This window comes from Bison bison, unplaced genomic scaffold, assembly GCF_000754665.1.
Source record: "Bison bison bison isolate TAMUID 2011002044 unplaced genomic scaffold, Bison_UMD1.0 scf7180017864506, whole genome shotgun sequence".
Taxonomy (NCBI): Eukaryota; Metazoa; Chordata; class Mammalia; order Artiodactyla; family Bovidae; genus Bison; species Bison bison.
Genome location: NW_011495063.1, coordinates 1,396,651 through 1,420,538, shown reverse-complemented (window position 1 = coordinate 1,420,538; position 23,888 = coordinate 1,396,651). Strand labels below are relative to the sequence as shown.

The 23,888-nt window shown below is 46.1% G+C and overlaps 2 protein-coding genes across 7 annotated transcripts in view; one reads left to right on the top strand and one right to left on the bottom strand.

The window, feature by feature from the left end:
- The window catches only part of CCDC15 (coiled-coil domain containing 15), a 50,857-nt gene extending 48,900 nt beyond the window's left edge, over window positions 1-1,957 (bottom strand). For 4 of the 6 annotated variants that reach the window (XM_010829447.1, XM_010829452.1, XM_010829451.1 and 1 more), the window contains exons 1-2: window positions 1,685-1,957; window positions 1,135-1,323 (exon numbers count right to left, since the gene is read on the bottom strand). In XM_010829447.1, the coding sequence (XP_010827749.1) occupies window positions 1,135-1,314 (180 nt within the window). In that variant the 5' untranslated portion in view covers window positions 1,315-1,323; window positions 1,685-1,957. Of the gene's footprint in view, window positions 1-1,134; window positions 1,324-1,577; window positions 1,635-1,684 lie in introns of those variants that run through there. The other 2 variants (XM_010829448.1, XM_010829449.1) reach the window with 2 other exon arrangements.
- Window positions 1,958-21,507: 19,550 nt separating this feature from the next.
- Window positions 21,508-23,888, top strand: part of HEPACAM (hepatic and glial cell adhesion molecule) — an 18,135-nt gene continuing 15,754 nt past the window's right edge. The window contains exons 1-2 of the mRNA XM_010829453.1: window positions 21,508-21,560; window positions 22,346-22,451. Of these exons, the coding sequence (XP_010827755.1) occupies window positions 22,367-22,451 (85 nt within the window). The 5' untranslated portion in view covers window positions 21,508-21,560; window positions 22,346-22,366. The remainder of the gene's footprint in view (window positions 21,561-22,345; window positions 22,452-23,888) is intronic.

The window sequence follows — 23,888 nt, the reverse complement described above, 5'->3', positions numbered from 1 at the left end:
TGAGTCCTTGATCATTGTTCACTTCCTTTAAGTGCTCTGAATAGCAAAGAATGAAAATAATAGTAGTCACCATGATTAAGGATCTATTAGCATAAACACTTTAACTCATATCACTGAATCCTCAAAACTAGCTCCAATACTAGGTATTCTTATCTCTTACATGAAAGATGAGGAAACATTCATCTTTAGTAGCAGCCAAAGATCCTACAGCTGGCAAGTAGCAAAGCTAGAACGTTCTCTGACTCCAACACTTATGTCCTATACTGTATTGCTCTTCTCTAGACTATGTTTCTCTTCCATACTGCTAAGTCGCTTCAGTCGTGTCCGACCCTGTGCGGCCCCAAAGATGGCAGCCCACCAGGCTCCCCCATCCCTGGGATTCTCCAGGCAAGAACACTGGAGTGGGTTACCATTTCCTTCTCCAATGCATGAAAGTAAAAAGTGAAAGTGAAGTCATAAGGAATCTCCAAATTAAATAAACCCATCATACCTCCTGTCTATCCCTACTTCTAACACAGTGATACCAAATTCTAATTCTGAGGGGTGCCTCAAATTATTTCACAGTCTCTAAATTCTCAAAATCAAGTGAATTTAAATTCCAATTAAAATTATATGAGTTCCAAGAAATCTGTCCCATAAACTATTCTAGAACATATGTACCAGAGAGTAGAATGTACAAGTATCAATGAACAATTAGGTAACACAATTCCAAAGGAGATATATATATATATCAAGTCTGGACAAGCGACTCAAGTTAACTTAAGACCAGACAAACTGAAGCCACCGGCGCCTCTTTCCTTAACTCCCATTGTGTGTCTGCCTTCTTTTGCCCTCACCTTGAGATTACCAAACATTTTCCTGAAGTGCATGACTGGTTCCAAATTGTGGCTTTCAAGCGTAAACCAAAGATTAAGAGTGTACCACATTTTAGAAACAACTAAACATCTTTGTATGATAATTTAATTAACAACTACATATTCGTTCAATAACCGTAAAGCAAAAACATAACTATTTATGACGGAATACAAACGGCAACCCCAGACTGCTTATCCGAGCACAAGGAATTAGGGAAGGCTAACAAAAAGAAAGATGGGAGAAGAAACCGCACCACATAGGCATCAAACTGACACTCACAGCTGCCGGGACTTCTGAACTATCTGGCGGGGCAGGCTCCACCCAGGCCCCGACGGGTACTATAGCCTGGTTCCTCTCAGCCAGCACTGCCAACACATTCTTGCTCTTCAAGGGGTTTAAAGCCAGGGGCAACTTTGAGGTATTTCGAGGCTTCTTGAGGGGGGCCATACTTCTTGGCATCTATGACTCCTGGTTAGGAGAGAGGAAAAGCTCAAAATCTTCAAATGACCGCCTTAAAAACTCAATTCCCTAACAGCTGTGCCACAGACTTCTGAAAATGAGTGAAGCCTTGCAGGAGACCCTAGTCTGACAAAGATTCTGGCGAAGGAAGGAAGGGGGAAAAGAAGGGGAAAGGGAAGATACAAAAGAAGTGTTATAAAGGCAGGAAATGTTTCAAGATCGCCCTCGAAAAGCAACACGGAGGAGAGCGGGGGACAAATAACCTGACTGAGAAGGAAACTGTGCCATTGGTGGCGCAGCGACATGGGAAAGGAAGAAAAGAGCGTAGCAGCGGGAGGGCGACGGGACTGGGAGGGTGCGGGGTGGGAACCTGGGTCTGAAGTTCAAATAATTGGTATCCGGTTATGGGGACAGCGCTGAACGCCGGAGAGTCCCGGACCAGAGAAAATCCTGTTTCTCAGGCCTCGGGGTCACACTCTGGCTGAGACTGCACCGGCCTAGTAGTATCGATCGCAGCTGGCCACAACTCAAGCTAACGTGGATACTAAGGTAACTACCGCCAGTAAACCGCCGCTTTGGAGAAGGCCGCGCCGCGCTGCCCCGCCCCGCCCCTCGGCGGCCTCGTAGCCGCCTCTACCGGGCTTGCGTCATCTCCCAGGGACTGGGAAAGCGTGAGGGGCGGAGTTTAGCGCTCCAGATGTGCGTCACCTCCGCTTCGTCTCGCTGAGGGGGCGGGACTTGTGAATGCTGGTGGAATGGGTGCGGCCTGGGTGGGTCCACCCGGCGGCTGGGAAACCGGCCATCAGAAATGTAGGTCTGCCGGCAGTGCTTCGAATATCCCAGCGCCGGGAACGTCCGGCATCTTCCGGAAAAGGAGTACGTCGGGCTGAAAAGCTGGTTGACTGAGCGTGTTGTTGCTAAGTCGTGTCTGACTCTTTTGCGATCTCATGGACTGTAGCCCGCTAGGCTCCTCTGTCCGTGGGATTCCCTAGGCAAGAGTACTGGAGTGGGTTGACATTTCCTTCTCCAGGGGATCTTCCCGACAGGGGGGATCGGACCGGGTGTCCTCCTTGGCAGGCGGCTTCTTTACCATTGAGCCATCAGAGAAGCCCATAACTGAGCTGGCCAGGGGCCTAATTGAAGGAAGCACAGGAAAAGGATGGGCGAAGGCGGGCCTCGCAGGGCTTCCTTGAGGAATGAACTAAGCTTCAGCTCAGACCATAAAGAATCTGCCTGTAGTGCAAGAGACCAAGCTTCGATCCCTTCAGGAAGATCCCTTGGAGAAGGAAATGGCACCCACCCCAGTATTCTTGCCTGGAAAGTCCCATGGACAGAGGAACCTGGCGGCCTACAGTCCATGGGGTCCCAAAGAGTTGGACACGACTCAGCAACTAACACTTTCAAGCCACTTGTAAATCATGCTGATCCTTTGTACACCTCCTTACATTAGTAGTGCTATTTCATACATGTTCTTATGCATAAGTATGGTAGCCTCCTGAGTGGTCTCCCTGTCTGCTCCAAGCTTTAGTATAACCCAGGGACACTTCATTATCCCTGTGAGACACCCATTCATTCTTTCGTGTAACTTATAATTGAGAGATTTTTATATACCTACTGTTTTAGGCACTGGAAATGTATAGTAGTGAACAAAACAGATAAATATCTCTTGTTCATGGAAGTGACGAGAAATAACAAAACAGACTCATGAATAAGTAAACAAATGTGTCTGAGTGATGAGCATTGTAGATTAAAAGCTGAGATCAGATCAGATCAGATCAGATCAGTCGCTCAGTCGTGTCCGACTCTTTGCGACCCCATGAATCGCAGCACGCCAGGCCTCCCTGTCGATCACCAACTCCCGGTGTTCACTCAGACTCACGTCCATCGAGTCAGTGATGCCATCCAGCCATCTCATCCTCTGCTGTCTCCTTCTCCTCCTGCCCCCAATCCCTCCCAGCATCAGAGTCTTTTCCAATGAGTCAACTCTTCGCATCAGGTGGCCAAAGTACTGGAGTTTCAGCTTTAGCATCATTCCTTCCAAAGAAATCCCAGGGCTGATCTCCTTCAGAATGGACTGGTTGGATTCCTTGCAGTCCAAGGGACTCTCCAGAGTCTTCTCCAACACCACAGTTCAAAAGCATCAATTCTTCGGCACTCAGCCTTCTTCACAGTCCAACTCTCACATCCATACATGACCACAGGAAAAACCATAGCCTTGACTAGACGGACCTTTGTTGGCAAAGTAATGTCTCTGCTCTTGAATATGCTATCTAGATTGGTCATAACTTTCCTTCCAAGGAGTAAGCGTCTTTTAATTTCATGGCTGCAGTCACCATCTGCAATGATTTTGGAGCCCAGAAAAATAAAGTCTGACACTGTTTCCACTGTTTCCCCATCTATTTCCCAAGAAGTGGTGGGACCAGATGCCATAATCTTTATTTTCTGAATGTTGAGCTTTAAGCCAACTTTTTCACTCTCTACTTTCACTTTCATCAAGAGGCTTTTGAGTTCCTCTTCACTTTCTGCCATAAGGGTGGTGTCATCTGCATATCTGAGGTGATTGATATTTCTTCCGGCAATCTTGATTCCAGCTTGTGTTTCTTCCAGTCCAGCGTTTCTCATGATGTACTCTGCATATAAGTTAAATAAACAGGGTGACAATATACAGCCTTGACGAACTCCTTTTCCTATTTGGAACCAGTCTGTTGTTCCATGTCCAGTTCTAACTGTTGCTTCCTGACCTGCATACAAATTTCTCAAGAGGCAGATCAGGTGGTCTGGTATTCCCATCTCTTGAAGAATTTTCCACAGTTTATTGTGATCCACACAGTCAAAGGCTTTGGCATAGTCAATAAAGCTGAGGACGAGGATAAAAAGTGTGTCAGAGGGTAGAGGAGATGGAATTTTAGATAGGATGACCAGAGAAGGCTTCACTGAAATAATTTTGAGCAAAGACTCCAATACAAATTTCCATGGACTAGTGGAACAAGCCGATTTTCACTGGAGAGCTTTCTAAAAGTTCCAGGCAAAGTGAACAGCAAGTACAATTGCTCCAGAGTGAGTGCCTCCCTGCCTGGCTGAGAACCTGAGCCCTGGGGCTTCCTCACATTAAACAGGCTGGGAAGAAGAGGGGAATGCAAAGAGATTGGAAGGATCAGCCAGTCAGCCTAGGAAGAAAACCAGGAGTGTGTAATACCTTGAAGAAAATGTTTTATTGAAGAGGAATTTGACCTGTGTTAAATTCTGATAGGTCAAATAAGATGATGACTGAAATTTAACTGTTGGATTGAACAACATGGAGGTCATAGATAACTTTTATGAGAGCAGTGTTTTGGGGGTAGCTTGAGATCAAAAGGCTCTGTTGGGTAGACCTAGAGAGGGAGGAAAAATTGGAGACAGCCATTTTAGACAACTCTTACAATGAGTTGAATTGTAAAGTGACACAGAGAAAATGTGTATCTGAAAGATAGGATCATAGGATTCTTTTCTTTAATATTGCAGTCCATGTGTACTGTTGATGCTAACTATCCAGTAAGCAAAAGAAAACTGACAATGCAGGAGAGAGATGGGGGAATTTTTGTATCTGTGTCCTTAAGTGGGTAAGAGGGAACAGGATGTAATGAACAAGAGGGAATGGATCTAGTGAACAGTTGGAGGGATTGGCCTTAGATAGCAGGAGAGAGAGTTCATTGTAACACTAGCAGTGAAATAGAATATATACTGGTAACTGGCTAATGTGGCAGTGGGAGCTTGTGGAAGTTCTTTTCTGATTGCTCTGTTTTCTCTGTAAAGTAGTATTTTTGTTAGCTGACTCTTATAAGCCCCACCTCCTGGTATTCACACCATGTGTAGTCCCCTTTCACACTGTACACACTGTGTCGAATTGTTCTGTGTGACCAACAGTATATGACACGTCACTAGAAATTAGGTTATAAAAAAATGCTGTGTTTCTCTCCACCATGTACTCTCATTCTCTCCATCTCTCGCTCTTGCTGTGATTCTCACTCGTTCCCAACGTTTGCTCTGGGGGAAGCCATTTATGTCATGAGAAGTCATATAAAAAGGACCACGTGGCAGTGAACTGAAGGCTCTTGCCAGTAACCTGGTGAATGATCTCGGAAGTGGATCCTCCAGTCCCAGTCAAGTCTTCATAGACTGTAGTCTTGACCAACAACTTGACTGCAATCTCATAAGAGACCCTGAGCTAGAGTATCCAGCCAGAAACTTTGTGAGATAATATTTGTTGTTTCAAGATGCTAGATACTGAGGTAACTGGTTACAAACTATTTGTAATAACTATTACAAATAGAAAGCAAGTTCATCAATGAATAAAATAGAAAAAAAAGAGATGCTGGACATTTGAAAAGGTATAAAATAGTTGTCCAGAAGAGTAGAAGTATGAACTAGAAACATGTACAGTTGCCAGACGGCGTTAAGGACCCATGTGAGGTTCATGATTATGGATTTAAAGTGAGACTAGTCAGCATGTTTGAGGCTTTTCCTTCAGTTGCATGGTTACAGGCATAATCATAGACGGGGGTTTTAATTTTAACCAGGGTTGAGGTTTTACTAAACTATTACTCACAAGCAAGAAAGGTGCAAAAGAGTTAAAGATGAGTACAAAGGAGTAATTAAATGACTGACCATGGAATTGAAACGTCCCTGGTGGCTCAGATGGTAAAGAATCCACTTGCAATGCGGGAGACCTGGGTTCAATCCCTGGGTAGGGAAGATCCCCTGAAGGAGGGCAGGGCAAACTGCTCCAGTATTCTTGCCTGAGAATCCCGATGGACAGAGGAGCCTAGAAGGCTACAGTCCGTGGGATTGCAAAGAGTCAGACATGACTGCGTGATTAAAAATCATCTTACCTACTTGTCACCCTTTCCCATATTTGTTTTGTGTGCTTAGTCGCTCACTCATGTCCAACTCTTTGCGATCCCATTGGCTGTAGCCTGTCAGGCTCCTCTGTCCATAGAATTCTCCAGGCAAGAATACTGGAGTGGATTGCCATTCCCTTCTTCAGGGGATTTTCCCAATCCAGGGTTCAAACTCGGGTCTCTTGCATTGCATGCAAATTCTTTACCATAGGAGCCACAAGGGAAGCTACTAAGTAGATAAGGGACCTGGTAAAGTTGTCAGGATCAAGACCTTGTAGGGTCCAGTGGTGCGTCTAAGGTTTGTTAGAACAAAATGCACCGAAAAAATAAGAGGTGGTTGAGGGACTTCCCTGGTGGTCCAGTGGCTAAGATTCCCAGCTCCCAATGTAGGGGGCCCAGGTTCCATCCCTGGTCAGGGAACTAGGTCCCACATGCCATAACTAAGAGTTCGTGGGTCACAACTAAAGATCTCACATGCCACCACAAAGACCTGATGCAGCCAAATAAATACCTATTTTTAAAAATAGGTGGTGACCTCAAGATGCTTGAAACCTCAATATTAGTACTGTCAAAGTCTATGGTATGACCAAGGGAGAGAGTGCTCAAGTAGAAGAACAAAATTGCTGCAGAAGAAGAGGTCAGAGAAATGAGGGTAAGAGCACTGAATGGATTATTCCTGAGGTTATTGAAATCACCAAGATCCATGACCAGAATAGTGTTGGTGAGAGCCAGGAGCAACAGTCTGCAGGGAATTCCAGGAAAAGACCTGGAGGTTGGTGAATGAGTGTAGCTGGCAAATTAGTGCGTGGCATAGCCTAATATCAGAGTCAAAGCGAAGGGCGAAGCAGAGAAAAAGGAGCTCCATTTTTATAAATAATAGAATTAAAAAACAAATGGTTTCTAGATAGCACTGAGTAATCAAGTAACAAGAAGGAAACCCAACATTGTAGGGCAATTATCCTCCAATTTTAGAAAGTAGTGTAAAATTTTTATAATTAATTTTAAAAAAAGAAAGGGAAAAAAAAGAAAACACACCCCACATCCACCCAGGGTGGTGAGAAACAGAAAACAGCTACTGCTGGAGAGGGCCAGAGGGAGATGCACCTACACACACACACACACACACACACACACACACCCCCCCCAACACTAGGAAGAAGTGTTATCAGGTAGCTCCTCTAACCTGCTCACTCAGGTCTGTGCCTCCCACTAGCTTCTGTGCCAGTGGCTTCTTATAAATCTATATTCTTGCATTTCCAGAGAGATCTCATCTTGAGCCCAGCTCCCATTTGCTGACGTTTTCACAAGGCTTATCTTTCGTGGCCAGAGTTAGTTTTCTCAGCAAGGGAACTGTTTGCTTGGAAAAATGTCTGTCTTCTTCAAGAACTTAAAAGAACCGGTGCTGCTGGCACCAGAGTGTTGCGGCCCTGCTTCAGTCACTGCTCCTCGGGGGGATGCTCTCTGATGTGTGTGGCTGGGGAATCCCTGGCCATCAGCGCACAGAGCCCGAGTCACTGGGTCCTTGGCAGGGGTCCACCCCACACAGAACTATGAAATGTGCTGCTTGGTTGCCGCTAATCTGTTTGTGGCTGACTGACCCTCCCCCCGACCTGTAACACACTGGAAAACATGGTCACCTGTTTGTCCCAAGGGTCTGTCCTAAGGAGAACTTTTCCTTAAGTGGGAAAATTGCCTGTTCCCTGCTCTAGGGACCTGGATGCTCGACTGCTGTGTCGTCACCCATTTCCAGTCTCTTCCCCACACTTGAGCAGGATTCCCTAGGGTTAGCATCCAATGTTCTGGGCTGTTTCCTCCAAGTCTTCTCTGTTCCTCCTCCTCTTTGCCTACCTCTTGATGCCAAAAACAACTCCTCTGTACACTGGTGCTGAATTAAATCTTGGACAGAGTTTTGGGGGAAGCAGAAAAGAGTAGCTTGATTGCTTTGCCAGGCAAAGGGGGCCACAGTGGGCTAATGCCCTCAAAACCGTGTGTCCCCCCTTGGGGAAGACAGTGACAAGTTTAATAGTAAATGTCAGCTCCTGACTTTCTTCTGATGGGTTGGTGGGGAGCTAAGTAGGTGTCAACATCATCAGCCTTCAGGTCCAAATGGTCTGGGGTCAACATGCTTAAGGGGAGCATATCATAACTTCTCCCACCTGGAAGGGGTTTCCATACCTACAAACTACCTCAAAGATATTGTCGTGTGTATCCTTTGATGGGGAAAGAGGACCTTGCCCCAAGGCTGCTCTTGACTGTTTCTACTTGGTCTTGCGTCCCCTCCCTTCCCTAATTAACAACTGTTTGAATTTGCCCACTGGAACTCAGGGAAGGTCATGAAGGTTGAATGAAGGCTGTTTCCTGTGATCAAGGAAATGGGAGACACAGAAAGGCTCTGTGCCCAGGAGCCCCACAAGGCCCTGCTTGGTATCAGTCTCAAAATAAACTTTCTAACTGAAGTCATTGGCAAGGGTCCTTCTGCTTGTTTGTGCCAACCAAGTTTTTTACAAGCAGTGTTTCCTTGTAAATGGCATCAATTACAGAGTGTTCCGATTAAGCCCGCTTGTGTCAAGAGCATCTGCTGTACTCATCTTTGCAAAAATTCTCTAAATTTATCAAAGATGAAGACGCATTTTCCCCTTTCTCTTCGTAGGTGATTAAAAAATATATTAACACAAAAACTTCATTGTCCTCCATATTACCAAATACTCATCTCACATGGACATAGAGATGCACTTCCCAGATCCCGAATCAAGGAAGGACTTGATGGCCCAGCTTCTGAGAGCGTTGTAACCCCTTGAGCTGTCGGCTCCTTAAGGAACATCAGCTTCAGAGAGCAGCCTTGCTCTCTCTCTGAGGAGACTCATCCCAAGATCGATGGGTCTGGGAATGTAAAGATAAGATGGTTTTTGTCTATTATTATTATTATTGTTTAAACTTTTTATTTTGGATTGAGGTATAGCTGATTACCAATGTTGTGATGGTTTCGGGTGAACAGCGAAGGGACTCAGCCATGCATATACGTGTATACACCCTCCCCAAAACTCCCCTCCCATCCAGGCTGCCACATAACATTGAGCCGAGTTCCCTGTGCTATACAGTAGGTCCATACTGGTTGTCTATTTTAAATATAGCAGTGTGGACATGTCCATCCTAGACTTCCTAACTATCCCTTCCCCGCAGCAACCCTAAATTGTTTCCTAAGTCTGTGAGTCTCTTTTTGTTTTGTAAGTAAGTTCATTTGTATCATTTCTATTTCCATTCCACATATAAGTGACGTCATATGGTATTTTCCTCTTCTGTCCCACTTGCTTCACTCAGTATGACACTCTCTAGGTTCATCCATGTTGCTGCAAATGGCATTAATCTCACTCTTTTTAGTGGCTGAGTAATATGCCATTGTGTATACATGTACCACGTCTGCTTTATCCATTCCTCTGTCAATGGACACTTAGATTGCTTCCATGTCTTGGCTACTGTAAACACTACTGAAATGAATATTGGGACACATATATCCTTTTCGACCATGTTTTTCTCTGGATACATAAGGTGTGGGTGTTTCTGCCTAACCTGGAGCAATTCCGATGAGCCATCATTTCAGCTTCAGAGCTCCCCATGGACTTGGCTGAGGCTGTCCAGCCTGAATCACAGTTCAATCGATCCTTCTGCCTCCTCCTATTTCCTCCTCCTCCCTTCAACAGGTGTCAATATCCAGTCCCTGATAAAATCCTGAACTTGAAACTTCGTTTCAGAGTCTTCTTCCTGGAGAACCCAACTACAACCCCCTCTGAGTGTTGTTACGCCTCAGGGACCAAGGCACGAACAGCTTTCAGGCCATGTTACTCCCAGTGTAAAATCCATAGATAGTCCTTGTGTGTATGTGCTAAGTTGCTTCAGCCTTGTCCAACTCTTTGCAACCCTATGGACTGTAGCCCCACCAGGCTCCTCTGTCCATGGGATTCTCCAGGCTAGAATACTAGAGTGGGTTGCCATGCCCTCCTCCAGGGGATCTTCCAACCCAGGGATCAAACCTCCATCTCTTATGCCTCCTGTATCAGCAGACATGTATGTTCTTTATCACTAGCATCATCATTATTCTTTTCTTATTCATCAAAGAGACTGGCAATATTTCAAAGAGATGGTCTAACCACAATTTAAAGTCCTTCCTATTCGCTGTTGTCACTTTTGAGCCTGTGGATTAAGCTAACTCTCAAGGTTATCCCACCTCTAGACTGTGAGCGAATGTGAGCCAATAAAGTCCCTTATATGAATGCCAGTTTGCATTAGGTTTTATGTTGTTTGTAACATAGACAGCCCCTAGGTGAGCAAAATAGACGGAGGCTATTGGTAAAGGTAAGAGAATGGAGTGGATAAGCAGAAAGATTCAGAGCTGCCTGCAAAAATTGGTTCCAGTGTATAAGCGCTGCAATTCTAGACCCATGTGGCATGCTTTGCCTCTGATGGGAACTTCCCTGGGATGACTATTTGTAGTCGAAGAAGCTTCACTAAGATGAGAGACTTCGCCTTAACACAAAGCCAGTTTGGGTCAAAATGATTTTATCTGTCAATAAAGTGTTGCCTATATTATTCACCATATTTTGGCTTTTTTAGAAAATGTACTCCTAAATACTAGTGGTAAAGAACCCACCTGCCAATGCAGGAGACATAAGAGACACAGGTTTGATCCCTGGGTCGGGAAGATCCCCTGGAGGAGGGCATGGCAATCCACTCTAGTATTCTGGTCTGGAAAATCCCATGGACAGAGGAACCTGGCAGGCTACAGTCCATAGAGCTGCAAAGAGTCGGACATGACTGAAGTGACTTAGCACCAAAATACATAAACTGCAATCTTAAGAGATACTTTAAAAAATATATTGAAGGGTCTAAAAACAATTTCAAAAGAGGAATTTCAAGGATCTTTTATAGGGAACTTCCCTGGCTGTCGAGTGCTTAAGACGCCAAGCTTCCAACGCAGGGGGCCTGGGTTCTATCCCTGGTCAGGGAACTAGATCCTACAACTAAACTAAAAAATTCTGCATACTGCAACAAAGATCGAAGATCTTGAGTGCCACAACTAAGATCAGGCACAGTCAAATAAATAAATATACTTATATAAAGAAAAGAAACCTTGTCTCTCCCTACGTTGAATCCCATGTATCATAAGTTCATTGTCTTAAGTGTCCTCAGAGTCACCACAGGGGACTCAATCATTCTCTTGCTAAATCTGTTTTTTTTTCATAAGTTCCTGTTGCTTGCCTTTATCCTTCCTTGTCTCATACCTTGTCTCAGAGACATCGTTTTTTCTACCCATTTTTTACTTCTGGGCTTGACTGAAAGCAACCTCTTTCAGGAGTGTAGGGTGTGAAGACTAGAACAAGAAGCATGGGCTAAGTATACTCTATGTTGACATAACCTATGTGACTTTGAGCCAGTTTCTTAACTTCTCTGAGCTTCATGTCCTTCCTTGGGAAAAAAAATTCTTGCCATACAGAGTTGTTAGAATAAGATAATATTCTAAAAGACAGTTTGGCAGAGGAATGGAAACAATCATTAGTTTTTAAGGTAGGGAAAGTTGGGGATCCTTTAATCTTTTTAAAGAAGCAGTTCTATTCTAGATAAACAAATGTGTAATCCCCCTTTGTTTGGGGTGTTTTTTTTTTTTGTTTTTAAGTTTTAATTAGCCCAAGGAAAGGAACATATCAATGGTAAACTATTTTCCCCTCTAATCCTCAGTCTATACTGCATGCTTCAGTTTCTTCGTCCCTTTCCGTAGTAAAGAACCTTAAAGTCACTGCGATCTTCCTGTGGGTATTTATACTTTTAGATAAAAAGTACCTTTAAGTAGCAGTGCGACAAGGCTTGCAAATGTCCCTTTGTCCCATTGTCAATTTGTGTGCCTTTATCACTTCTAATTTTGCACAAGTACCCATGTAAAAAGTGTACCTTTTTCCAAACTTGTAAATAAAAATAACCTTAAAAAAATAATAAAAGACAAACTGTAAGGGCAGTAGAGCTGCATTATCAACGGCATTGTAGATTTATTAATAGATGCCACGTTCCCAGGTAGGGTTAAATACCTCCGCAAGGATTGTGTTTTCTGTTACTTTCAAACCGGTCCCCTTCCCCACATCCCACTCCTCTTACTAAAGTCTGGAACACGGAGTGCCTTTCACACAGTAGGCAGTTGACTTCCATTAACGAGCCTCCCTCTCTGGGAGGAGGGCAGGGAAGGGAGGATGGGAGCAAACACTTTCCCAGATACCATTGGTGGGAGGACACCATTTGAGCATCTAGGAGAGAAACAATGAAGCCTTTGACCAATTGAGGGTAATCTGTGGCTTCCCCATGATTTTTCAACCTCCTTTTGTTTGAGCACTGAAACTTTGTTGTTGTTGATTAGTGGGCTCAGTCATATCTGACTCTTATGACCCCATGGACTGCAGCCCACCAGGCTCTTCTGTCCATGGGATTTCTCAAGCAAAAATGCTGGAGTGGATTGCTGTTTCTTTCTCCAGGGGATCTTCCTGAAGCTTTACATGAACAGAAATCCAGAGATGTTTTCTAGAATGTCCTTGCCACATCTTAAATAGGCCAGTGAAAGCTGGATCTCTCCATGCTGTAATGCCAGTGAATTGCTCCTCTTTGTTCCTCTGGAGAGTTGCTGAACAGGGCACGTTCATCAGCTGTGGACACAAGCCTGAGTTCCTCTCAGCTTCTGAGGGGGCAGGAATTCTATTCAGAAATCAAATATTGACTCTCAGCATAAAACACTTGGATGCTTGTCAGTATTCCAGTTTGGAACTGGGAGCTCCTCCTCCCAGCCTTATGGAAATCTACCCCAGGACCCCATGCTCTCCCAGAATCACACATTTCTCCTAATATGCCCCGTGTCTTTTTGAGACACTCCATCTCTGCAGAGGGCTCCCCTGGGGGCACAGACGGTAAAGAATCTGCCCACAATGCAGGAGAACTGGGTTCAATCTCTGGGTCGGGAAGATGCCCTGGAGAAGGAAATGGCAACCCCTACCCCAGTATTCTTGCCTGGAGAATCCTGTGGACAGAGAAGACTGGCGGGCTATAGTCCATGGAGTCACAAAGAGTCAAGCACGACTGAGCGACTAACACACACACACATCCCTATAGGATGCTTTTCTTCCGGGTTAATCCTCACAGTTACAGACATCTGCAGGCAGCAAAACCAACCTGCAGTATGCAGGCCCCAGGAAGGGCAAGGGAGTTTTTGACACCCACCCGCCCTATCTCCATTTCTTTTTGATGTTTCTCAGAAGTGAGCCAGAGTTGGAGAGCTTTAAAAAGAAAAAGGAGAAGAAAAAAAAGTCCTTGGGGAGGGCCGTCCCTCACTGTCCAGGCCCACAGAAAGCTTGTTTTGTTCCAGAGAGAGCTGGCCAGCTAATCTGTCTCTTGTTCCGTGGTTGCTGGAGCAGCGGAGCGCTGCCTCCTCCCCACACAAAGCCTCACACAAATTCTTCATTTCCAAGGCAACGTGCCTCAGCTCCACAGACTCTCCGGTCCTCCTACTCCCTCCACTCTGGCAAATTGAACTGATGGTAGGGACAACCTTGGCACCATTCACATACAGGTTTATGGAAGCAAGAATCAAAAATAGCTTCAGCCAGAAGAGAGGGCACCAGGAGTGGGCAGAGAGGTCCACATTACATCCTGGAGCTTAGTCAGAGGGTAGGTCCTGGGAGCAAAGGTTAGACCAGGAGGTGGACTTCTGACTGATGACTCAGAGAGGTGGTCAGAAGCCTGAACTTTATTGGTGACCAACTTGTGTTTCTAATCCAAGTTCTTTTTATTTTTAATTGGATAATTATTGCTTCACAATGCTATGGTCTCTGCCATACCTCAATATGTATCAGTCATAACTATATACATATCTCCCTCCTCTTGAGCCTCCCACCACCATTCCAACCTTCTAGGTCATCACAGGGTGCCAGGCTAGGTTCCCCATGTTATACAGTAGCTTCCCACTAGCTTTCTATTTTACGCATGACAGTGTATATATGGCAATGCTACTTTCTCAATTTGTCCTGCCCTCAGGAACTGGCAACCCACTCCAGTATTCTTGCCTGGGAAATCCCATGGACAGAGGAGCCTGGTCAAGGGGCTGGGGGGAGGCACGCTATAGTCCATGCGGTTGCAAAGGGGACTTAGCAACGAAACAAAACAACTGCCACTTAGTAACAGCTGCCACTATATAACCTTGGCAAGTTGCTGACTTCTTGAAGTTTTAGTCTTTCTTATCTGTAAAATGGGGTGGTGATATCTGCTGAGAAGAAGATACTGGGAGGATTAAATGAACAAATAGATAGAGAGTGCCTGACAGGAGGAGTAGCTTACACACACACTTTGAGAGCAGTTAGAGAAGGGCAGAAGGCTTGGACGGTATGCCTGTCTGAGAGGGTCACCCAGAAGTCTGGGGAATTAATTTCTCCTTACCCATCAGAAGCAGCCCTCAGCCCAGATCTGATGGCAGGTGGTGGATAAACATTACAGTGGATAAATGCTCCTTGGGTGTGATAACTCTGGGGCTTGTTCTTCATTATTTCCCACAGGATTAAGCTCTAGCTGCCCGCAGTAGTAATCTGCTTGATGTGCAGCCTTCCCTAGCTTCCTTCACTTTGCCTGTCTCATTCCTCCAATATCCTACCTGGTTTTCTGGGATCAATTTTCAAATAAAATATCCATATTTAACTTAAAAAAAATTAACTTCCCTGTACTGGGTCTTACTTGTGGCATGTGGAATCTAGTTCCCTGACCAGGGATCAAACCTGGGCCTCCTGCATCGGGCGTGCAGAGTCTTAGCCACTGGACCACCAAGGAAGGCCCTTGAAATTTAACTTCTTGACTCAGTGTTTGCCTGTGGGGGAGGCTAAGATACCGATATTTCTCGACATTTCTGAAGGCTACGTTCTCAGGACCACCGCTGACTCAGAACTTCTGCTTCAGCTGATTTAATCAGTTCAGAGATCATTTCACTGTTCTACATGTGCCGCTTCCTACCCACAGTGACGATCCGGACCAGGAACTCAGTCCTTGGCTCAGTATATAAACACACACACACACCTGTATTAGTTTTCTATGCTGCGTAACAAATTGCCACAAATTTAGTGGCTTAAAATAACATACATTAATTTTTTTAGTTTCTGTGGGTCAGGTACAGCTTAGCTGGGTTTTCTGCTCAAGTTTTCATCAGACTTCAATTAAGATGTCGGCTGGTCTGCGTTCCCTTCTGAAGCTCGAGGTCCTCTCCCAAGCTCAGATAGTCATTGGAATAATGTGGTTACTTGCAGCTGTGGGACTGAGGTTCCTATTTTCTTGCCAACTATTAACTGAGGGTAGCTCTTGGCTACTAGAGGCCCCTAGCATTCCCTTGCCATTAGGCTGTTTCACAACAGGGAAGCTGACTTCTTCAAAGTCAGCAAAACCATCTGTCTCTAATGTGCTAAGTCAGAGGCTTAGATAACATAACCTAATCAAGGGAGTGGCTGTTCCATCACCTTTGCCATATTTATTAGCTAGAAGCACACACACACATACTCCAACTGTGTATAGTAAACTTTTCTGAGAGTTTTGATGAAGACAGAGGAGAAAGAGTTTTATAGTATAACAATGTCAGCTTCTCTTTTTAAAATGTATTTTATTTTGTTATTGTATTAATTTATTTGGCTACGCTGGATCTTAGTTTTCTCCTGTAGGATGTTTAATTGCAGCATGTGGGATCTAATTCCCTGACCAGAGATCTAACCTGGGCACCTTTCATTAGGAGTATGAAGTCTTAGCCACAGGGCCACCAGGAAAGTCCCCAAACTGTTCTTCAATTTTCTTCAGCTCCGCACCCCTGGTTGCTCCCTCCCCCACCTCATTCTTTGATTCTCCCTCTCTGCTCTTTCCCCATCCCCAAATTCCTGTCTGTTTCTGTTACACAGCAGTTTATCTTTTTATGCCTTGACTCCCTAGGCTTAAGACCTTGCATTCCATTCCTTGTGGCATATCCAGATATTTTTCTTGCTAAAGACAAGAAGAAGTGTCTTCTCTGCAAGAAGAATTTAGGTGCCATTTGTTAAAGGTTTGTTTTTTTTTTTTTTCCATTCTGCTACCAAAGATTAATTACAAGTTAGTGGAGGAGACAGAAATGACTCAATTAATAGTAGGAAGTGAATGAGGAAAGGAGGGGGAAGACACTAACTATAAAATCACCAGTGATGTTACGGTATTAGTAAGGACTGAACCCACTAGCAGTAACAGTGCCGGAGCATTCTTCCTGGATCCTGGAGACAAAAAAATAAAAAATAAAACAGGCCAAGTAGGTGGGGACATTCCTAAATCTAACGGTAGGGTTATTAAAATTGGTGCTTATTTATACATGATTTGTGTGTGTGTGTGTGTGTTTTATCTCTTTTTGCCTGTACTGTTAAGTAACTTTAGGAGTCCCAGATCTGTTGTTAAGTAGCAGGTTAACTCTGGGAAAATTCCTTAACATCTCTGTCCCTTAATCCCTCATCTGAGAAATGAAGACGTGAGACAAGGTCCTCCTAAGTGTCTCTTGCAGTGTGTGAGTCTGTCGCTCTGTGACTGTTCTGCCACTCCTGCTAGACCTTCAGTTCTTCAAGGGCAGAGATCATTTTATAAATTCTCCAGTCAGCTTGATTTTTTTCTCCGCAATTCACAGAGGTCTGTATAAGGTGGTGACTCAGTCAAAAACAGTGCCTCCCATTCTGGAGAATGGAACACTTCTGAGTTTAAGCCAGCAGGGAGGTGTGTGTGTGTGTGTGTGTGTGTGTGTGTGTGTGTGTGTGTGTTGGGGGAGGGTTTCTATTCCAAGCTGCAGGACCGCTGGTTGCTCAGGACAGGGCCTGAGAACAGCAGGCCAGGGCTGCCATGAGTGTGGGGTGGAGGGTGGCAGGGGCGGGGTAGGGTCAGAATCCCAGAATAAGTGCCGAATAAGAGTGGCCTGAAGCCACCGTGGGCAACAGAAGGGCCAGAGGACTGGGTTGAGCAGCTCAGGAGAGGAAGATGCCCATGGAAATGCGTCTACTCAAGTGCTCAGAGGAGGAAGGGGCATGGGCCTTGGCTGCCGTCGGTCAAGAGGTGTGTCTCCACCATTGTTTAACAGCCACGTTATGCAGCTCTCAGAACTGGGTCCTGGGAGGAGACCCATAAGAATAAAGAGCTACAGCCCGGGCCCTGAAGAGGTCTCCCAGGCTAATGAGGAGATGGCCACAGTAACCATATTTTCTGATCCCAAAGAGGGACATGCTGATTGACCAGTACAAATATACTTTCAAAGTTAAAGACATGTAATATTTATAATCAGGATATCCCTCCCAATAAAACACAAAACCTCAGCCTGACTCATCAACAATTAGCTGGAACAGACACACCCGCAGGGAAAAACCCAGGGGATGCCCGGGAGGTTAAAACAGGGCAGGTGGGAGGTTAAAACAAGGTCAGCCAGGGCAAGTGAGATCACCGACACGTGTCGTGTACGAGACCAAGTTGCCTGGGCTGTTACCTATGTCTCTGTGACCCAGTTGCCTAGTAGATCAGTGGCCGCGCTCAAAGTGCATTCCAGTTATTTCTGGGAATTCACCAAGGAATGCCTCCTGTGTGTTCACACCCTGCTCTGTTCTGTGCAGTTGCTATTTGGTGCCCCCCTCGCTGTCACTCCTCTGGTCCAGCCCCCACACGCACAGCTGCCCCTTACTCTATCCAGCTCCCCCACCCCCACAGGTTCTCTCCCATTCAGTGTTCAGCAACTGTCTGCTGAGTACCTACTATGTGCCCCAGCCTGTATAACACAGTAGGGCTTCAGAGGCCGATGACACTGTCCTTCTGTGTTCTTGAGGAGAGAAGAGCCCAGAAGCAGATGATATGAAGTTCTGTAGGGCTGTGTGTGTGTGTGTCAGTCGTTCAGTCATGTCTGGCTCTTTGTGACCTTATAGACTGTAGCCTGCCAGGCTCCTCTATCCACGGGATTTCCCAGGCAAGAATACTGGAGAGGGTTGCCATTTTCTCCTCCAGGTATCTTCCCGACCCAGTGATCGAACCCGTGTCTCCGTAGCTTAGCCTCTGCTTGGATCAATCAATCTTTTCAGTTTCCACCCCCAACCCAGCTCCTCTCTGAGAAGGTTTAGGGTGAGCGTAGCTGTGATCTTGGCGAAGCAGCAGTGAGTGGTTTCGTGAAGTGAGATCTTAATTCCTTGCCCAGGAATTGAACCTGGGTAGCCTGGATGAGAACCAGGAATCCTAGCTACCAGACCAGCAAGGGCTTCAGGCTAGAAGCTATTTTTTCCTGGATCTTTGCCCCCGCTGGAAAATGTATTTATCACGGAGGCAGGTACAAAGTTTATTATTAGAGACACAGCACAACAACAAGTTGGAGAGCACACAGAGAAACGGTTTGATTAGTTAAGACAGAAACAAGACGGAGATGCACACCCAGAGAGGAATGAGGGTGTCCTGAATGAGGAGCGAAGTAAAGAGGTGATTAAGTCATTTATATGGATCAGTTCTTCTGGGTCTTTGTCTTCCTTCAGGCCAATTATCTGGTTTATTTTTCTACACCTGACCTACCCTGGGACACTCCCCTGGGCGTGCACACCGCCCTCAGCCAAGATGGATATCCAAGTGAAGGCTTCTGGGAGGAGCAAGACTCACTACGGCCTGGCATTGTCTCTTGACTTTTGACCCACAAAGAACCTTTCGGTGCATTTGTAGTGTCTCACTTGTCTCAAAAGAGGGGGACACGGAGATCCCTTCATCATTTATTAAAACAGGGTTTTGCCTCTCTTTGTCCTTGCCATGACTATTACCTTGACTTTTGCTGTGACTATTACCTTAAGGTGTTTATAAAAGACAAACATTTGCTATTTACCTTGTTTCTTTTGTTGCTTCCATTTTGGAGGGCAAACAGGAGGCTGACTGTAAATGCCTCAACTGGAGCCCACCTATCTCTTGTCTCAAGAAATGCTAAAGAGCTGTAAGTATCCAGCCTGAAGCGCACTTCTTTGTGCCCCATGAAATGCGGATAGGAGGCCAGTTGTCAATGTCTAGCCTGGAGCCCATCTGTCTCCTACAGCAGCTGGTGGGGCCTAGGACTCCTTGTGACAGCAGAGGAGACAGTGCCTGGGGACCTGTGTGGCTTTCAGGACTCCCACTGGTCTCTGCTCGAGTCTCGGTTGCTCCCTGGTCTGAGGGGCAGTTGGTGGCCTGGCCTCAGGTACCTAGTGCGGCCCCTTCCCTCCCTGTTCTTCCTTCTGCTGGTTCTTTCTCTCCAGCACTTCTGGGTCCCCTCAGGAAGTGTGCGGCTCTTTGGGGGCACTCGTGTATTCTGTGTGGGGGTAAGGAGCCTGAGGTTCATCCCTGGGGTGAGGGTTGGGGGGAGAACTTATTTCCTGCTTCTGTCTTCTGTCACAGTTCTCTTCCCATAATCCTTCAGGCTGAAAACGGCAGACTGCAGGCTTTCTATTTCCTGAACGTCATATTCTTTTGTGCTAAGTTGCTTCAGTCTTGTCCGACTGTTTGCGATCCTATGGACCTCATGTAGTTTGCCAGGCTTCTCTGTCCATGGGATTCTTCAGGCAAGAATACTGGAGTGAGTTGCCATGCCTTCCTCCAGGGAAACTTCCCCTGGAGGTTGGAGAGGGGAACTCTCTGTGTTGGCAGGAGAGTTCTTTACCACTGAGCCACCTGGAAGCCCCTCATATCCTTTTACCTCAGACTATAAGCCTCCAGGTCTAATCATCACAAGCAAAAGAGGCCATTTCTACACTCACTATAGAACACTATGATCCGGTCCACAACCTGCTCTCCATGATACATCGAAGGAACAGATAAAAGAAATTAAAATATCCTTCAGTTCCTTACAGAGACTGGCTTTCAAGCCTTTCATCTTGCTACTGACTCTAACATACTGTTTTAAATGTCAGAAGCTGAATATTGCCTTTTGCTTTTTTATTGTATTCCTGCTGAAGCTCCACTAACTCTACCAGAGGCAGACAACTGCCATAAGCTGTCTAGGAAGAAGTTGCAATCATAGAGATGCAAAAGGAAAAAAAAAATCTCATTTATGCATTTCAGAATATTTTTTGGAGTTCCTCTGTGACGTCCAAAACCAATGCTGTCCATCTCTTTTCCCCCATCTTTCAGCTCAGATGGACCATGCACTAAATCTTAAGTTCTAGAAACCTGACTTGATACTGCTGCTGCTAAGTCACTTCAGTCATGTCCGACTCTGTGTGACCCCATAGATGGCAGCCCACCAGGCTCCTCTGTCCCTGGGATTCTCCAGGCAAGAATACTGGAGTGGGTTGCCATTTCCTTCTCCAATGCATGAAAGTGAAAAGTGAAAGTGAAGTCGCTCAGTCGTGTCCGATTCTTAGTGACCCCATGGACTGGAGCCTACCAGGGTCCTCCACCCATCGGATTTTCCAGGCAAGAGTACTGGAGTGGGGTGCCATTGCCTTCTCCGAGTTGATACTGTGTATGAAATAGATAACTAATGAGAACGTACTGTAGAGCACAAGGAGCCCTACTCAATGCTCTGTGGTGACCTAGATGGGAAGGAAATCCCCAAAAGAGGAGATATATGTATACATGTCAGTGATTCTCTTTGCTGTACAATAAAAACTAACACAGCATTGTAAAGCAGCTATACTCTGATAAAAATTTTTAAAAAAATAGAAACCTGGCTTACACAGGCTTTCTCTAGTATGTAAAAAGAACACTTTGAAAGATAACTTCCACACTTATAAAATTACGACCAGAGTTCCAGTGTTAGAGACAGCTGAGAGGAGGAGTTGTAAAGTTTGGTCTCACCAAGGCATAAAAATCCCTAAAGGAATTAGAAGAAGATTTTTCTTTTAGGTTTAAATTATCACCTCTCCAGGGCTTCTCAGGTGTTGCTGGTGGTAAAGAACCCGCCCTCCAACGCAGGAGACTCAAGAGATGCGGGTTCGATCCCTGAGTCTGGAAGATCCCCTGGAGGAAGGCACGGCAACCCACTCCAGTATTCTTGCCTGGAGAATCCCACGGACAGAGGAGCCTGGCAGGCTACAAGTCCATAGCGTTTCGAAGAGTCAGACACGACTGAGGTGACCGAGATGCACACACACACACAAACATACGCATATCACCTCTCCAACAAAGAATGTTCTAGGCACTCCACTGTACTAAATCTTCATCAGTCCTCTCAACAGTTTCTACAAGGAAGCTACTGCCCCCCCCCCACCCCGTTTACAGATGTGAAATTGGAGAATTAACAAGGTTGAATGGCTGTCAGCCCCAGATCACACAGTGAGCGAGCAAGCATTCCACTGGCGACCCGCAGGAGAAGCTGTGGACGTGGTAATGGGGGTGCAGGGCAGGGCTGGGCTGCTTTTCTTCATCACACTTCAAGACTTGAGGAGACGGCTGGGCTGCAGCTGGTGGCCGAACCCCAAGGTCTTGGGGTATTACCATCATCTTTGCTCTGACGTGTTCTAGAAAATGGACTGGAGGCTGGGGATTGAGCAGAGTAGCTACTGGAAAAAGATCCCCAGCATCTACAAGATTCTATGATAGGAGGGAGAAGCCCAAACTTGACAGCTATGATAATAATACAATTCAAGCCATTTTCCAGTCTTCTTGTTTTGGGGTAGAAGAGGGGTTTTCCGCGTCCCCAGCCGTTTCTGAAATCTCTCATTCCAAGCTTCCAAAAAACTCCTCTCCCTGCCTTTTCAGAGTTTATTGGAGGTGCGTCCCTGGCATGCACCCTCCCTCGCAGGAACGAGGAGCAAGAGGTGGAGACAGGGCTTGCTGGGACGCACAAGGTCCCTCCCTGAGCCCAAATTCTCATCTCCCCCTGGCAGTGGGGTTCAGCTCAGGCAGGTGAAGAAACTGCTGGAACCCCTCAGACTGGAAGCTGTGCTGGAGATGGTCTTCCAAGCAGATACCCTCTTCCCAACCCGGGATGCAGGGCTTTGAAACTAGAAAATGCCAGGTCTGAAAGAGAGGAAAGAACAAGTCCAGCAACACACAGAGCTCTGTGTATTCAGAGGGAACTTGGCAGGGTTGTGTCCGGGCAGAGAAACTCCGAGTGGTACAAAGGGACGTGCCCAGAGTGGAGAAATCATGCTAATTGTCTGCACCAGAGCTGGAGAACGCCACCCAAAATGAAGAGAGAAAGGGAAGCCCCGTCCAGAGCCTTCAGTGCGCTGCGCCTCGCTCCTTTTGTCTACCTGCTTCTGATCCAGACAGGTAGGAGAACCAGAGGGCAGGACAGGGTCTGCAGGAGGGGCCTGGGGCTTTCAAAGGACAGGGAGGGGGGAGCTGAGGGCCAGAACGCCTCTGGGGCAGGAGGAGGGGAGAATGCCCAGCCACCGTGGGAAGCAGCTCAGTGAATTCAGGCATTCGTGTTGAATGTATTTCTTCATTCTGTGTGCCTCCTGCCTGGCCCCTGCCCCCCAGCCCCCAAAGCCTGCATGACTTTGGAGCTCCCACGGCATTCAGTACATTAGATGGAGGGCAACGAGCCACTGCTTATGGGACGTCTTGTTGGCGTGGGCCAGTCAGGCATCCTTTATAATCCCCAGTCGGGATTATGGTGGGGCTTGGAGGGGTGGGGAAATCTTGGTTTTGTGCCTCCTCAACCCCACACCCTGGCTTCTCTGGGTGTAAAACAGCAAGGGAGATGAAAGAAGCTTTGGAGATAATGAGTCTCCTGGCTTGGGACTCTAACACCAACCTATCCGTAACTCAGGCACGCCACAGACAAACCTATCTTCTGTACTGCCCCCTACCAACTTCTTGGAGAAATGATCTGATTTTCAATACATGTGCTTATGTGCGCATACACACGTTGGGTTCTCAGGTGGCTCAGTGATAAGAATCCGCCTGCCAATGCAGGAGACGCAAGAGACTCAGGTTCGATCCCTGGGTCAGAAAGACCCCCTGGAGTAGGAAATGGCAATCCACTTCAGTATTCTTGCCTGGAAAATTCCATGGACAGAGGAGACTGGCGGGCTACAGTCCATTGGGTCACTAAGAGTCAGATATGACTGAGTGATTGAGCACACACGCATGTGCACACGCACAAACCATTCCAGAGAGCCTAGGAATTTACAGTTTCATTGGGCAAATAGATGCAGAAATCATTTTAATAAAAGCAGAGACTACTATGAGTCAGAGAGACAGAGAGAGGTCACCTACACCATCAGGAAGCTGGTGCTGGTAGTACAGGATACGAGTAGGGGAATATGAGGGGAAGTTACTTGGGAGTGTCTGCGCTGAATTTTAAAGGATGAGAAAAACAGGTAGGTGTGGGAGTGAGCATTATAGTTAGGAAAATGGGCCAAGGTCAACAGCTTGAAATGGTATTGCGTGTTAGGAGCAGCCCAGTCAGTCACTCCTTCTGGAGAGGAAAGAGTGAATGGAGTTAGGTGAGATATGTAAACCTTGCTAAGGAAATGGGAAGATAATTTGCAAACAATGGGGGCCGGGGGAGGGCATGGAATGGTTTTCAGTCTGGGAACAAGGCAGGGCCAGGAGGCGTTGGAGCAAAACTGGAGGCAAGATAGGAAAGGAAGCCTGTATCCATTTGGTAGAACCACAAACTGGATGACTTCAACAACAGAAGCGTTGTGTTTCACAGTTCCAGAGGGTAAAATTTCAAGATCAAGGTGGCGGGAAGGCTGT